Raw genomic sequence first — 17747 nt, 5'->3', positions numbered from 1 at the left:
CCTGTTTAGGGTAATATGGAGTTCTAGGAGTTTAGTTTATGGATCCTGGAATTTGTCAGGAGGTGATATAGAGACACCATTGCATTCACCATCAGGCCTGATGTAATGTTAGGTGCAAATCCCATGTATGGAGGGAGTGCTTTCTTTACACTTAAATCAAGCTGCAGTTATTAAAGAAATGTGAGTGCATTACAAATGCAGGTGACCCCCCAAGACTGGACAATTTGTTCTTGAGACTTCTGACACTGAGAAAAGCCCCCTTAATGTGATACAGTTTTGGATTTGATACTTTTGTCATATTGGAATGTCCATTAACTGGACTCTGCCTTAAACAGGAGCAAAGGGATTAGCCAGTATGTTGAAGCCTTCAGTGACAGGGCAAGGCCATCATTTGTGATGCAAGTTGGACTGCTGAGCATCTTCTCTTATGCTGACATATACCCACTCCCAATGAAATGACATCAGCTATTTGAATTTAATTCTGGAAGCTATTTTTTTTCTTTTTAGCTAGGCATCATTTTTGAAGAAGGAAGGACAATTGGGTTGGGAGGGTGGCCTAATGGTTAAGGTGTTTGTCTTGCAAACACAAGGTGCAGGGTTTGAGTCTCACAAGGGACAATTGGCTAGGCTTAAAATGGCTCGCAAGGGCAGTTAGCTTAGTACTAATCTATGAACCTATGAACCTATGAATTGTCTTGCCTGTATTTGTCCAGTGTATCTCTGTCCATATTCCTTAGGGTTTTGCATCCCCAGTCATTCACTCAGTCATGGTCTACTACCATGTCATAGAGATATTTGTCAAAGGAAAGGGTCTTTAGAGCCCTTGTAATGTCAGAGATCAAGGCACTTGAAAGACAAGTCACCATAACTCTTTGTCCATCCTTGTCTTTGGATGATCCCTGTGCCATCCTTGTCTTTGGATGATCTCTGTGCCTAACAATTAAGTTACCTGTCACTAAGACATTTGTGTTAGTACAGTTGATTGTAATAATAAATGTGAAGTGATTTAACTCTTGGACACTCTTTGTTGTAGGTCTGCATTAAGGAGATGAGGTACATTTTTGCTGAGTCCTAGGGTTTTTAGTTCTTGGAGATTTTTTACAGCCTCAGGAAAAGATATTTTAATATGATTGTGTTCAGATTTTAGTGGAGGTGGGTCCTGCTCACAGACTAAGTTTTTTTTGAGGAAAAGAAGCCTCTAGATTAATTAAATAAAACAACACAGTAAGAAACTTTTCACCAGGCGTTCTCAGTGGAGTAAACATACAAAAATACTCCCCAAATCTTTAAACTTAGTAAATAGTGGAATGGCTTTTTTTCTTAATTTACTAAGTTTAAAAGACTTGCTCTACTAAGTTTAAAAGATTTGGGGAGTATTTTTGTATGTTTATTCCACTGATGACACCTGATGGAAAGTTTCTTACAGAGTTTGTTTTTTTGGGCTGTGCCTAACACTTGGCTTACTGAAACTTTGAGGGACTCTGTGGATTTTGTCTTGTTGTAGACTAAATATTTGCATCTCTCACAGGCAGAATTGTTTGTGTCAGGCATGAGTCTGTTGTCTATGACATAACACAGTCTCTGACAGGTTGAAAACAGAAGGGAAATAATCAGGCTGAACTTCAGTTTTTGTCCAGTGATTTGGAGAAAATAGATGGTAAGTAGACAGAATAGCCTATTTATGGAGGGATATATAGACTAACACAAAAACAACTATATTTGAACCATATGAGATGATTTATGGAGGAGTACACAGACTAAACTATTAGAGTAAAAAAAATAGGAATGAGTAAATTTGGGAAGATGGCTTGCATCTCTTCACTCAAACTAAGGGTTCTTATTGGCTCGAAAGGTGACTGCGAATGTATGAGTAGTGGCAAGTACGATCTGCTGTGAGGAATGGACAGTAATCCAACAGGATTCTGTGGCTCATCTTGTAGCTAAAGACAGCTCTGGGCTTTAGTAGGTTCCACTGGTAACAGCTGACTATACAGTTTCTAGAAGCAGGTGGAGGTATGAGCAGAGATGTAGATGAACGCACCTCCAACTTGTCAGAATATTGCAACCCCCAATCAATGTATAGCAACACAGAAAATGGCTGAGAAAATGCTTAAAAGGGCTCACTGGCCAATAACAACAACACTTTTAAAGGCTCTACAGCATTCAGAGGCATAGAAATGGCCTGGAGCCCTGCCCTCTCACTAGAGTAAAACCAGCAAACAGTTGCTCAGCAAAATTACATAAATGCACAAAAGTGTGTACAGCTAACACAGTACATACAATAAATTTCAGTCTTTTATTTTTACCTGAAGTTTTATTCAGTTAACTACTCTGAAATAAAAGTATAATAAAAGCAAGGAGAAATCAGGTCACAGGAAAATGAATTATTTAGCAGGTTTTTTGTTAGTAGGGACACTGCTGCATCACAGATTAACCAAAGATTTGGACTTCCAGGTTTTAGATAACCAGAAGGTCCACTCTGTTTGGCTGTTTGGCTGTATAGCTACCTATCTAACTCTACAGGTTTTAGATAACCATAAGGTCCACTCTGTTTGGCTGTTTGGCTGTATAGCTACCTATCTAACTCTACATACAACCCCCCACACACACACATATAGTCTTTAATGCTAAGTAAATTCATGAATTACTTTATAGTGATTACAGTTCAGGATAAGTGTGTTACTGTGTATTTTTATATGTGTGTGTGTGTGTGTGTGTGTGTGTGTGTGTGTGTGTGTGTGTGTGTGTGTGTGTGTGTGTTTATATACACACACACAGGCACACACACACACACACACACACACACACACACACACACACACACACACACACACACACACACACACACACACATATTTATTTCATTTATTTGTTGCTTTTGTTTACCAGAAAAGTCTGACTGGGCTCAGGATCAATTTACAGTGGATGTCTCGGGAGAAAACTTCAGTACAATACAATACAATTGAATAGTGACAATGATATGTAACAGATACTATATACTTAAGCATGGGGATGTGGCAGTTTTATACAGTATAGATATAAACATGGAGAGCAAGAAATCAGTAGTGGAATTCTATAACAAAAAATCTTTTAATGACAGTTGTTCTGTACATTAATGACACCATATTCAGACATATTTTAGGTTGTAATTTCATGCAATTACTCTATTTTTAGAAGGGATAAAGAGTTTGGCAAGGAAAGCTGTTTTAATCAGGTGGAGATCATTTGCTACACCATGATTTTAGAACGTATGCTTTTTGGTGAGGCTTGAAAGACTTTAGTGATGGTGCCTGTCTGACTTTTAGGGGGGATAGAGCTCCAGGGTTGGACACTATGTGAGAGTATAAGGAGCAGACAGCCCATCTGTTAGGTTTGGTTATAAGTAGCAGTGCTTTGTCCGAAGAATGCAGAGTCATTACTGGGTGGTAAGATTGTATTAGGGCTGTTAAGGATGGACAGTCATTTAGTTTATATAGTAATTTATGGACAGAGTATAGGAGTTGATGGGGTAGTTCAAGCCACTGGCAGCATCTAAGAGCTAGACAGTGGTGTGATCTATGGGCAGGTTGGGTGTAGATTTTGTGACACTGTTGTAGCCCTGTTTCAGTTTGAGCAGTGCAGGTAGGAGGAGAAGGGTGGCAGTAAGACACCTGGCTATTTTAGATAGAAATGGCTCGGCTCTATAGACAGTGCCAACTTTTTTGGTATTTTTTTTTAACAACATGATCTAGGTGGAGGAGTTTGTGTACCATTCATTTACCATTGCAGATTTTGTGTAAGGGTTTGTCAGTTGGGTTCCTAGTTCTAAGTGTCATTAACAAATATGCTGAACAGGATAGGACCAAGTATGGATCCCTTTGGAACTCCAACCACTATGGGGAGAAATACTGAGATGTCAGTCAGCCATTTCACTGCATTATGGAGATTACCAAGGTGACTGGAAAACCAAGAGAAGGAGGAGTTTTCAAGGCCTGGGTTAAAGAGTTTTTGTAAGAGAATGATGTGGAAGTTAGTGTCAAAAGCTTTAGAGAGATCAAAAAAGAGGACTGATACTAGGTTGCCTTCAGCTCTGTTTGTGTTGCTTGTATAAATGAAACTAAGGAGGGACAACCTTGACGTATGGACAGAAAGTGTTTTTGGGGTGATATAGTGATATTACTGGGACTGAATACATTTTACTCCTTATCTTGGAGACAAGAGAGACAATGGCAATGGGCCTGTAATTAGTGAGCTCAATTAACTGATCACCTTTATGGCTGGGGAGGATGCAGCATTCTTTTCATAGGAGCATTACATAGGATTAATTGCTAGAGTGGTTAATCAGTATAGAGACATAGTAGGCTATGGCCACTGCTGCAAATTTTAGATATTCACCTGGTAAATTGGCAGGTGCTAGGAAGCTGGTTTTTAGTTTGCGCAGAAGTTTTATTGGTGGTAGAAGTAGGCATTGATTGTATGAATAGGGAGTGTGGGGATTTTAGGGGTTGGAATTTGCAGTGGATATTGTTCTGTTTGCTGCTATTGAGTAAGGATGAAATTAAACTAAACAAGTTGTAGTGAAGTGCATTGGCAATGTCTGCGGGGTTGTTTGAATTGATTCTTAGTAAGAGTTATGTTTGTCAGCCCGGGTTTAGGAGTTGATTTATCTAAGACCAGAATAATTTGGGGTTATTGTGATAATTACTTTGGAGATTCATGTAGTAGTTTCTTTGCCAGATTTAATTTGATATTTAGTTCTCTTTCTGAGTTCTTTACATTTTTGATGATTAGCTTGAGTTTTATTTGTTGCCCAGGTTTTTCAGGCAGCATCTTGAAATTTCATAAGATATTTGGTACTTTTGGGCAGCCAAGGAACAGGATTTGACTTAACTCTTTTTTTGCCAGTTCATTAGAATGTCTAGGAATATGATATTAAAGTGGGATACATCATCATCAAGAGGTAAATATTTTACATTGTCCAGTTGTACTGTTTGAGATATATGACAGTGATGTATTTTTTTTGAAATTAGAAAGGTTATGTGTCACACTGTAATTAATGATGTTCTTTTTGAATGATTGTTTTCTTAAAGCCAACAATGGGAGATGGTTACTTAAAGAGTCAGGGAAAGTTCCTAAAGAGATTTTACTTGGGGTAGAGGACAGTATCCAGTCTATGGTGGTTCCTTTGTTGTTTTTATTATTATGGTGAGTGGAAGAGGTGATCAGTTGATTAAGTTTGTACAGATTTAGGTTTTGAGATGAGTTGCAGAAGAGAGTGAGAGCTGGTCAATATTAAAGTTGCCTAGTATTAATTTTTCTTGAGGCAGGTTAGAGGTGAGCCAGCAGAGGATGAGGTATGATTGTTACCAGGAGGGATACTGACTCCTAAAATGTACACAGATTTGTGTTGGTTTAGTCAGAGTTGTGACCAGGATTTCTGTTTTGTTGAATTGGTGAGGAGGTAGAGAGTTGAAGGGTATTTTTATAGTGTACTGCAACTCCTCCAGCTGTCTTATGTTTTCTGTCAGCTCTATAAATCTTGTAGTCAGGAGGGGGTATGTTATTATCATTAGTTTCAGTTTTCAGTCAGGTCTCAGTTAGTAACACAATGTCAGGTGAGTGTTGGGCAAACCATGCATGAAATTCAGCTATCTTGCTATAGATGCTTCTTATATTTGTTTACCATGATAGTATGACTGGGGAGAAACCTACCCCTTTTCAGTAGAGATCCGGGGAGAAAAGCAGTAGAAAAATCCCAGCATTACAAAAAGAACACAGTAAACAGATGTTTTCAAGTAATCAACAAACATACACAATTTAAAACCTATAGAAAAATTACATAAAGAACACAGTAAATAGATGTTTTCAAGTAATTAACAGAGGTATACAAGTAATAAACAAATATACAACATTTAAACAGAGTACCATTGGTTAATAGCAGCATTATGTAAAGACCTACAAAATATATTTGGAAAACAACTTGGCAGCAGGAGATAAAAGGAGGAAATGGAGGACTAATGTGGACAGAGAGTAGAGAAGAGGAGCTTGAAGAGTGTTGTATAGGAAAGGTGGGGTTTGCGGAGGGGGTGGGTTGGGTGTATATAGGGAGGAAGTTTATTGTGTGTGTGTGTGTGTGTGTGTGTGTGTGTGTGTGTGTGTGTGTGTGTGTGTGTGTGTGTGTGTGTGTGTAGATATATGTATGCAGACATGCATACTTTGATGCATTTTATGTGGGGATAACAAGACATGTTGAGAAAAAGAACCTAAAAACATTCTAACAACACAAGGTACAGGTTTTAATTCTCACCTTTGAAGGAAATTGGCTAGGCTTAATATGGCCCACAAAGTCTGTTAGCCTAGTACTCACCCATGAGCCTATAGCACTCTTCAGGATGTACAAAAAACCTAAAACTGAACAAATTCCTGATGCTAGTGAGTGTTGGTAAGCATATTATAAGTCAAATGGTAAAGCTATTAATTCATACGTCATTTTTATTTGTGACTACTTTCAAGTCATATCTTGAATTTATTGCATCATAAAACAAATATAGACATTCTTACACTTATATTGTATGTATTTCCTCCTTTCAGGCCTTTAATCATGGCAGTAATGGACTTATTTGTAGTTTCAGTTACGCTGATGTTCTGGATCATAACCTCTTCTGGATTTTCTTCCTTGAAGATTGCTGCCTGGTACACATGAATTTTTCCGTTTGGTTCAGATGGTGGCAAAAAAGTAACTTGGAACTTTGTTACTTCATCTTGTATCTTTTGGAATGTTAAATTGCTAGGAGGATCAGTTGGCACTAAAAGGGTGAAAAATAATATTATCTTTGTTAATACATGTTATAACCGCAGCTTGTACCACTTTCTAACCAAAGTCCATTTTTATGCAACATTCTCCTATTTCAGGTTGTACCATATGGCCTGCTCTCTGATAAATTCCCATTTTAAGGCATAGTTGTCAAATGTAGGAACCCCTTGCTTATTTAAATAAGTGTTCTGGCCTACTGATTGTTGTAGTCACAGCTGAGCCTTGAAAGCATTTCAACACTACAATGCTTTGACTGCAGTTTGGGGTATTTTTAATAAATGGTTTGTCTGAACTCTCAAACAGGCAGGTAGACTGGGAGGGGCAGGCATGAAGCCAGAAAGGTTACCCTCTGATAACTAATGGAAGAACAGATGGCTTTTTGTATATCTTGGTCACTATCTTGGGACAGAGAGCGAGAGAGAGAGAGAGCGAGGATTTTCTGATCTAAGGATTTAGAGAATGTGCTGAGATGAAATTTCCAGGATAATACATGTGAAGTCAGTCTGACATGGTCCATTTAACCTGGGAGATGGAATAAAAACTTTGTCTACTTACCCTACTTGTATGATAAAGAGCAGAAACTGTTTACTGCATACTTTTTATATAACTTTTATTAACAAGCAACACTGAAAAAAATACAGTAATAAAGACAGAGAAATTGCAATGCTTGTGTAATAAACAGTGACACAGTACCTTTTATACTGTTTCTGCTGACTGACAAACATTGGGAGAAGTCTTGAATGAGAAGTGCTTCACTTGGCATTATTTATGCCACATTATCATACTGAAATGGATGAACTTACTGTTGCACCTATAAGTAAACCTTACCTACAGACTGAAAAAAATGAGTGCAAATGTTGCTTTTCAATATAAATGTGCCCTGTATCTTCCTCTGTTGAATTCCTAGGGTGGATAAAAGTACTTCAGTGTTCTAGCTTGTGCTAAGAACCCTTAACTTTACATAACATGATGCAAAACATAGCATCACAATAAAAGTCATTGTACGAGGAATATATTTCACTAGCTCATCAAATGGGTTTTGGTACTGTTTTGCAATTATTTGTAAACTGTAGATTGCTTTTACTATAGCTATAAAATGGCATGGCATTCAGCTTCTCCTTTTCTGTGAAAACTATTTTGTCGGTTCCCTCTGCAGGTTTAGTAATCTCTTCATATCTGCTTGTTAGTGATATACCTCTTGGAGTTTTTTTGTCATTTTTTTCTGTATATAACATATATGTACCACATTACAACACACACAGAGCACACAGAAAACATGAGAAAGCTGGTGGAGTTGTAATAGTCTATAAAAACACTCTACAGCTTATCTCATCACTTCTAACACCTCCTCCCTCCAATTCAACAATAGTAAAATCCTCATATCTACTTTTAAACTAAATAAACACAAATCCTTAAGCATAATAGGAGCTTATATCCAATCTGGAAACAATCAGAAGATCTTTTCTGGGTAGAATCCAATATCTCCCATGAAAAACTATTATTAGGTGACTTTAATATTGACTTTCTGTCTCTCTCTCTCTCTCTCAGTCTCCACTAACAATCCCAGCCATACCGTAATGGATTAACACAACTGTTCTGCACTGATGATGGTTATGATCCTCTGTACCTATTTGTCTTGAGTGGGGGATGTCCAGGTTGCTGGATGCAGGAATAAGCAGCTAATGACTGCTCTAGAGAGCTGCAGTTGGACATATGCTCAGGAGCACTGGAAAGGCTATTCCAAGAAGGGACACCTGAAGCATTGGTTTTGTGGATGACCTCTGCCCCTTGGGAGATGTCTATTAAAAGAGTTTATCTCACTGCATTGGGGACCTCTTTCTCCATAAGTGTCATATGCAAATCCCTTGGATTTATGAAACCACATTCTCTTTCCTCCCTTCTGTTTAGTGAAGAAGTTTCTTTCAGGAGTAGAGAATTTGATCCCCAAGGCACATAGGGATTTGCCATCCTTCTCACTCATTAAGATTGTCTCTGACTTTTGGACCAAACAAGGATGGATTTGATACCGCATCTTATGGGGTATTGATAAAGTATGTCTTGAAATGCTCTGTGAACTCACATGGCTGCATCCAGGTATGCAAATGCCTGTGCCAGCTGTTCTACATGCACCATCTGTGGCATTAGATAAGGCATAGAGAGGCATTAGCTAGCAACTGTGGGGGAGACAACTGTAAATCAATGCATTTTCTATGATTCTCAGCCAGATTCCTGGGAGAGGATTGGAGATTTCCTTTGTCAAATCTCTCTGGAAGTGAGTAGATTATGCCACATAATCAAGCACTCTTGCTGAAAAGGTAGATGAGGCATAGCAATGCTTCCCAAAGCTGTCCAATGCACAAGACTCTCCCTTTGGTGGATGAACAGAGGAGCTTTCTTCTGTGAGCTCCTTCTTAGTGGCTGCCACCACTACTATGGGATCTACTGCAGGAGTCTTACTTCAAAGGGGTCTGTCTTTAGGTAAAACCAAAAACTTATCAGGTGACTGGTTCCTTCCATGCTCAGGAGGAGATAAGGTCAATAATTTCATCAGCTGGGGGGAACCTCCCAAGTGGTAGATGGGCCGGAACTAAAAGTCTCAAGAAAATCTTATTCCTCAGGAAAAGACTCTTTGGAAGACCTACCTCCTTTCTGTCTAAGAATTTAAAAATCTTTCTGAACAAGCTGTCCTTGAGAGGGATCTGGGAGAAACTTCTCCATTATCAAAATCAGTGTCAGTGGTCAGGGATTCCTTAGGGGAATTCAAGTTTCTCCTCTTCTACTTATGTTTCCTATGAACCTCCTATGGAGCTTGTTTGGGGGAAGACTTGGGAACAGATAGCATCTCTCTTGGGTGAATAGGCTTATGGCTGTCACAAACTGATTGCCCCATTGGTACTAGGAGAGCTGGGTGCAGATCCTGGGAAAACCTATGGGAAAGGGTTGAACCTGGCTCTGAAAGGAAAGACCTCTCTGTAAAGGATAAGACAGCATTTTCTTAAAAAACTTGAATGCTGAGCTTGACATGGTTCCAGGGAGCATTGCTGTCTCAGCAGAGACTCTCAAAGGTGTTTCAACCCTAGAAGTCATTTGGCTAGGATCCAAGGCTGCCACTGGAGCTGACTTATCAAGTGCCAATGCCCGTAGATAAAGGAAGGTATCTGAAGACATCAGATCTGATACAATCTTGTTTGAAACTGTGCCAATGGTCTGGTTATGTGAATCTGATGGAGTTGGCACTGATTTTGTTAGAGAACTCACCATAGGCAATCTGATGGTGGCAAATGAGATCTGAGGTAGCTCGATCCTACACAAAGGATTATAGATAGGAAGAGGAGCCTGAGTGCTGCATCCAAAGCTTGAACATGACAAAGCTTGGATCTGTGTACCATACACTGAGGAATGGACAGAAGTACAACAACAGCTCAATGGTTTTCTTGTTAAAAGGTTTTTCAACTGCAATCGATATGATGGGTTGGGTTTTACATTTCTTGAGGTTTTATTTAAATGTGATTTTTTTGATAGCTTGGTCTTAGGTGAATTAATCTGAATGGATCCAGGGGTTCTGATGTGATTGGCTGGATTGGAGAAGGTGCCATGAGTAATTGAGGGAAAAAAAACAGTTCTACTGAATCCGACAGTAGTCAGAGATGGGAGTACACCCAACTGGATCTGGGTACAAGGGAAATGTCTCATCATCCTGTCCACATCAGCTTCAGTAAGAGTCCAACAAGATCTAGCTGAACTCAGAGATGAAGCTGAAAAAGAAGGTCTTGATGGATAATATGGCCAATCCTGTAGGACTGGAGACCTGAGCTGGGGGAGACAGGATCTGGGGAAAACTTAGGCGGAATTACAAGAAAAGCATTGGCTCTTAAGGTATGTAGGTCTTAGCTGGCAGAGCTATTGAGGATGCTAGATCCAGGTACCTCTTTTTCAAAGATTTTGATTTTTCTTATCTTTTTTTTCCTCTCCTTTTCTTTTTCTGAGTGTTTAGACTAGTATGGTTTCTTAGATGATGATTAAGGGGAGGGGGAAGAAGAAGCAGCAGCCACATACTTCCCTGATGCTGAAGAGGGCTTCCCTCCTATGGTCGGCTGAAGGAGACCCTTTACAATCAATTTATTCTGTTTCACCATGATGGCTTATTGGCCACAAGCCTTGCAAATGGAACAATTAACATCAAGATGAGAAGGCACTAGACAATACATGCTCTTCTTATGTGTGCCTGAATTTGGAATTTTGCTTAAGCAGGCCACACATTTTTTTAAAAAACTTTCAATCACAAATAGAATGTAAAAAGGGAAAGAATGAAAGGGAATGATCTGAAAGGTTGTGAAACTCTATACAATTAAAAATACATTATTAGAAAGGAGAAAAAGTACTACATATACATACATATATATGGATCTACTTCATTAGATCAAACTTTTACAAGTTTGAAACACATATGGCAGAGACCATATGTTCGAACTCGTAAAAGTTCGAACACTGAAGTAGAAACACATAAAACAACAAAACACAAAACTAAACATCTATAGCAGGGGGGGCTACATCCCCTCCATGCCCCCACATGGGGGCCTTACTTAAATATACCCACTCAAGAGATCGTACTACATTGCAGAAATGGGAAATCTTCATTTTCTGCATTGTATGGAGATCTCTATTCATTCCGATCAAACTTTTACAAGTTTGAACATATGGTCTCGGCCATTTGTGGTTCAAACTTGTAAATGTTCGATCTACTTAAGAGGACCCATATATATATATATATATATATATATATATATATATATATATATATATATATATATATATATATATATATATATATATATATATATACACACACACGCACACACACACACACACACACACACACACACACACACACACACACACACACACACACATAGATAAATGGGGAAGGAAACAGTAATGTAGTTGATGAGAAGGTGAAAAAAATATGGAAGATACTTATCTAGTGGAAAAAAAAATGAGTATTAATCCAAAAACAACTCCTGAACTCCAAAGATCCATCAAGCGCTGATGAAGGCAAGCAAGATTTGAGGTAGCTCGATCCTTGCACAAGGGGTTATGGGTAGGGGCAGGAACCTGAGCAACAGATCTAAAGCTGAGAAGACCCATACATTGAGGAACGGATGAAAAGACAACATCAGATCAGAATTTTTGTTGCTAAAAAGCCTTTTCAACTGGAATTGGTACAAATGGGTTGTGTTTTCCATATCTTGAGATTTTTTTAAATGTGATTTTGATAGTTGGTTTTGGATGAATTAAGATGAATGGATTTAATTTTCTACCAACTGTTATATACCATATGTACAGTGTTCTTCAGTTTGCTGGAATTCAATCCACTGGCATGTTTTACATGGCCAGACTTATACCATTGGTGAGCTCCACTTAAAGAGAGTAGTGTAAGTGACAGAGAATGAAAGGCTCATATTTTCATTTACATTACTGCCAACTTTTTGTGACAGTGTTTAGCTGAGATTGGCTAAAAGTGGGGTAAGAGTATTTGTCTTTTCTTCACTGTTGTCTGATTTTGGCGTTAGTATATTTATAACTACATGGGTGTGATAGGCACAGGGGATTTGTCCCCTCCAAAAACACCTGTTTTATATGAGGCTGTTTATTTTCTAACAGTTGATACCATGGGCAGCCTTGTGTGCCACTAGAGCAGGGCTTCTGAAGCTCAGTCCTGTTAGCAATTGATGTCTGAATTTTCATTGTTGGAACAGTGTTTAAAATACACAATACAGACTGTAAGTGAGCATCCTTGGACACTTACAGGAAGACTTGGGGATGTGTAGCAAGCATTGGAAATATGAATCCTCATACTGCTTTCCCAGGATAAAAACATGCCTAACCCTAGTAGGTGCACTGGTGCCAGGATTGGAAAAAATGACAGTGTTAAATCCTCAAGACACGGAAACATTCTTGCAATGGGACCAAGCCAGGCCCAGGGTGAGGATGGCCCCCCTGTTGTAGAAGGAAGTAGTAATCCACAAAAAGCACAAAAACTGATAGGCCAAAAAAGAGCCATGAAGAGGATAGAGAGGACTATTGAGGAGAAGAAAGAAATTATATATTCTTACTATTATGCAAGAAGCCCAGAATTTCTAGACAGAAGATATGCAAAAGGACTGAGAGAAATTAAATACTTGCGCAAGAAAAACTGTCAAAAGCTTCTAGATATGGCAAATTTTGTAATACAAAAACAAAGAAAACAAAGAAGGAAAGTAGAATGGAGGATTAGTAATGGAGAAGTTAAAGAAATAGAAACTGAGGTTATGGTTTATCTGCCAAGTAAAGGATTTAGTGTAGAAAATCTAACTCTGATAACACCACAGCAGGAAAGAATAATGAATACCCAAATTAAGGAGAAACCACTAGAATGAGAAACATCTGCTCAGTTGCCATATGAAGATACTTTGGAGCCTTCAGTAGGAAATCAGTATAAAAGTTCAGTTGGAGTTGCACACCAAGGGAAGGAGCTGTGACAACTCGGATGCAGTCAGTGTTGTTGATTGATAGTTCAGTGAGTTGCCATAAGTATATGGCACAGGAAGATGCTCTGGAACTTTCTGTAGAATACCCACAAGAAATGGAGGACAGAGAATGTGCCCTCAGTTTAGAAGAAAATTATATAAGGGAAGAGTTGCTTGATTTAATAGTTATAGATAAACATATTAAGATCAGTGAAAGAAATAGACTACAAAAAGTCAATAAAACCCAAAGTGTTAGAAGTCTGATAAAACAAATGAACACAGTAATCGGACTGTTCATTGAAACTCATGCGATATAAGAGAAGTAAATAGGTTATAGCACTGTACAGCTAAATTAATAACAGATAAAGTTTTACACAAAAATATAGGGCAGTAAGGGAAAGGAAGAGGAAAAATCAAATACCATCATGAAAGTATCGAATAGATAAAACTATAAAGCAATCAAGGCAAGAAGTGTTACTGTTGGAAGATTACAGAAGAGGGAACAGATCAACAAAAATCCTCAGAAAGATAGACGTAATAAAAGCAATGAGCAATATCAGAACAGATCAGGATCTGTTCTATACTATTTCAAATAATAAAACAAAGATATCAGTACAGGCAAGATATGCAAATAAATATAAAGAAAAAGTATAAAATATCAATGTATTGATGACCTAAAAACATTTTATAGAGAATTGGGAAACAAGGCAAAAGGAATTGAAACACCACTAAAACAAAGAAGAAATAGACACATTTTGGAGAAATATCTATGAAGATCCTGTGGAACATAACAAAGATGTTGAATGGATTAAAAAGTAAAAGAAAGAATAAGTTCAAATGTACAGGATATGAAATGGGATGAAGTAACGGACAGAGAAATTGAAACAAGATTAAGAAAATCTCCTAAATAGAAAACCCCCGGCCCAGATGCAGTACCTAACTTCTGGCTAAAAGTATTAACATCTTTACATGAAGAATTAGCTATGAGTAAAAACTATTTATATGCACACTCCAAACAGATGCCAACCTGCTTAACACGAGGAAAAACAATACTCCTCCTTAAGAGCGAACCTGAAAGCTATCCTAAAACTATAGATCAATAACTTACTTTCAGTCGATCTATAAACTATACACTGGAACTGATGCCAATAAGGTTTATAGTCATTTAGAAGAAAATTCAATCATGGCAATAGAAGAAAAGGGTAATGAAAGAAAGTCATATGGAACAAAGGATCATTTCTTGTTAAATAAGGACATAATGGGGAACAGTAAAAAGGGGAGGACTCTAATTTAGTCTGGCATGGATAGTCTACAAAAAAAGCATTTGATAACTTCTCACATTCATGAATAAAAGAGTGCTTACAAATGTATAAGATACACCCCTACAATGATTGATTACATTTTAGCAACCATGAATCAATGGGAAACCCTTTGTAGTTAACCCATTATAAAGGACAAGTTATTATTCCAGGGATAAAAAAATGAAAGAGGGAATATTCCAGGGTGACTCTTTGTCACCACTGCTCTTTTCTCTTGTCCTTAACCTGTTAAGTTATCTACTTAATAGATAAGGTTATAGCTACAATATGGCTCCCAGAAAACAACAAAGTGTAAAAACTTCTTATCTTCTTTTTGTGGATGATTCAAAATGATATAGTTCATCAGATGAGGAAATGAAAACACAACTACAAGGAGTCAAAACTTTTTCAAATTATATAAGAACAGCATTTGGTCTTGATAAATGTACAAAAGCAGCCTTTAAAGCAGGAAAACTGCAGCACCAGGAAAATATCAGTCAGGGACAGGAATGTGATATAAAGGAACTTGAACAAGAGGGAGTGTATACATATTTGAGAATTGATGAAAGATCAACAGTAAAACATGAACAAATGCAAAAAAAAAAAAAACAAGAGTAAGGAATATTTTAGAAGACTAAAATTAGTATTGAAAACAGCACTGACATCTAAGAACAGTTGCAGCTATAAACCAATTTGCTCTTCCTGTCCTAACTTACAGTTTTGATGTGATTGACTAGCCCCAAAAGGTATTGGATCAGTTGGACAGAAAAACAAGAAAAATGCTTCATGCTTATTAAATGATTTATAAAAATCATTGTATACCAGCATTGTATATTCCCCATTCTAAAGGAGGTTTGGGCCTCCTTGAAACTGATTACACGTATAGATCCACAGTCGTAGGACTGCATACATATCTGTTGACTTACAAGATCCAAACATAGTGAATGTTTTAAGACATGAGGAGAATAAGTCTAAGATGACTTTCCTGCTTAGTTTAGCAGAAGCATATTAGTGTCAAGTGGGAATGGAAATCAAACTAGAAGTAGATAAAAATCAAGCAGCAACTGAATGTGTCAAAAAACAAAAGAAAGAATATAAGGTAAAGGATTAGATGAGAAGGCAAGCAATGTGGAAAATGCATAAATATAGTTGCAAGTACAGAAAGCCCTTGGAACTACCTCATGTCGATCAGGACCAAATGCAGAAATATAGTTAAGGAGAGGTGAATTTAAACTTAAATTTAAACCAAAAGACGAAAGGTCATTATTGGCATCCCAAGATAATGGACTATGTACATGATGGTTCACATTGACCATGTAGGAGAAACAGACAAATGCAGGTTTTGTAAAACAGAACTGTTGCACATCTTGTTGCTGGGTGTGATACACTAATGACAGGAGGACTGTATGCTGGAAGTCATAATAATGTAGCAATACTATTTCATTGTGGATTATGCAAACATTATAATACTGAAGTAGCTGAGAAGCAATGGAAACATGAGCCACAAAGCTTTATAAAAAATGATGAAGTTTATACCATGTGGGATCACCCATTACCAACAGTTCAAAAAATAGAAGCGGGAAAGCCCGATATAGTAGTCCAGGAAAAGAAGACAAAAGTACATTGATCACTGAAATCACTACAACCAATGACTATAGTGTCTTGCATACAGAGAGACACAAAGTCATAAAATCCCAGGATTTACAGGCAGAAACAAGAGCAATGTGAAAGAAGGATGGTCCCAAAAGTAGTAGCTGCAATGGGTCTTATAAAAAAAGAATTGACATCATACTTAGATATGTTACTGATACATGTAACTCCTTATGAATTGCAGAAGGAATCAGTTCTGGCACACTGCAGGTACTGCAAAGAGCACTTCTGGCTAATATCAAAGATTGAAACAATACTATTTTCATGAACTTTAATCATACTTTGACTTAGGAATGGGGTCCATTCCTGTCATGGTATTAGGAACCCAAAAGACTTGGCGAAGTTAAACTATCCTAACACTATACACTGGAACTGATGCCAATAAGGTTTATAGTCATTTAGAAGAAAACTCTGATTGATCCTTGGAGAGACAGACTCAGAAAACAAGAGGAAAACTATTAGCATTCCTCAGGGCCCTGATTCGACTACACTATGAGTACCTTGTACAGTTTGGTGACCATACAAACAAAGGGACATCAGGCAGCTGGAAAGAAATCAGAGAAAAGCCACCTAAAGATCTATTGGATGGAGAGAAAGAAATACAACCAGGGGCTAGATGAGATGGATCTTTTCTCATTTGAAAACAAAGGAGATAAAGGAAACATTTTACTGGTACAGAAGATCATGTCATGGAGATGTGAAAAGGTTATTATCAACAGAAATAAGAGAAGAGGAAGGAGAGGAGAAACAGGCAGTAGACTGTAGGGACTTACTGCTCCCTAGAGCTCCAGATGTATTTTTTCTGAGTGAAAGAGGATTGTAGACCCAAAAAATACAATATGTAGTGCAGACGGAATCTACAGAGTCATTCAGAAAAGAAACTATAGAGACTGCTCACAACTAATTTTGCAAGTACAAGAACTGCATTTGGGTAAACAATCTATATAAAGTAGACAATAAGGTGCTATATTGGGAGCACTGAATCAATGCAGTAATCTACTACTGGACTGATATTATGATACAAAAGGAAAATTTATTCCTAACCTATACTGAATGCTGCAATAAATTCCTGCATCTCAAAATACACTGGGGCAATACTTACAGCTGTGAAGCCTAGGATCACCTTTGATGAACATAAGAGAAAATAATAACATGAATACATTGAATTATATAATGCACCCAAGGCTTACAATGAAGGATCACCAAATTTTAGCAACTTATCAAGTCCTGGATACTTATAGTAAAGATATGTTTGATGGGGATATAATACAGTTGTCCAGGCTCATAAATAAGGATCAGCTTCCTTTGAACTAGCAAACACTATTAATCCCTAGTATGCTGGGCAGTACCCTTCCACCAGTAAAACTGATACACTTCAAAAATCTCCATTTTTAGTATATATGACCCCAGTAAGAGGAAAAGTGTGGGGATGGGGAGATTGATCATGTTGGAGATGTGGCCAGCCAGCTGCCAACTATGAACACTTACTATGGTCGTGCA

At 37.8% G+C, this 17747-nt stretch overlaps 1 protein-coding gene across 1 annotated transcript in view; it reads right to left on the bottom strand.

Moving 5' to 3' along the window:
* The window catches only part of PTPRQ (protein tyrosine phosphatase receptor type Q), a 4272575-nt gene that overhangs the window by 1654432 nt on the left and 2600396 nt on the right, over positions 1–17747 (bottom strand). The window contains exon 24 of the mRNA XM_044087226.1: positions 6541–6785. Coding sequence (XP_043943161.1) covers positions 6541–6785 — 245 coding nt within the window. The remainder of the gene's footprint in view (positions 1–6540; positions 6786–17747) is intronic.

This window comes from Protopterus annectens, chromosome 11.part0 (assembly GCF_019279795.1).
Source record: "Protopterus annectens isolate FY-2018-M chromosome 11.part0, PAN1.0, whole genome shotgun sequence".
Lineage (NCBI taxonomy): Eukaryota > Metazoa > Chordata > Ceratodontiformes > Protopteridae > Protopterus > Protopterus annectens.
Note: the sequence above shows the minus strand (reverse complement) of the source record. Positions and strands in the feature narration are given on the sequence as shown.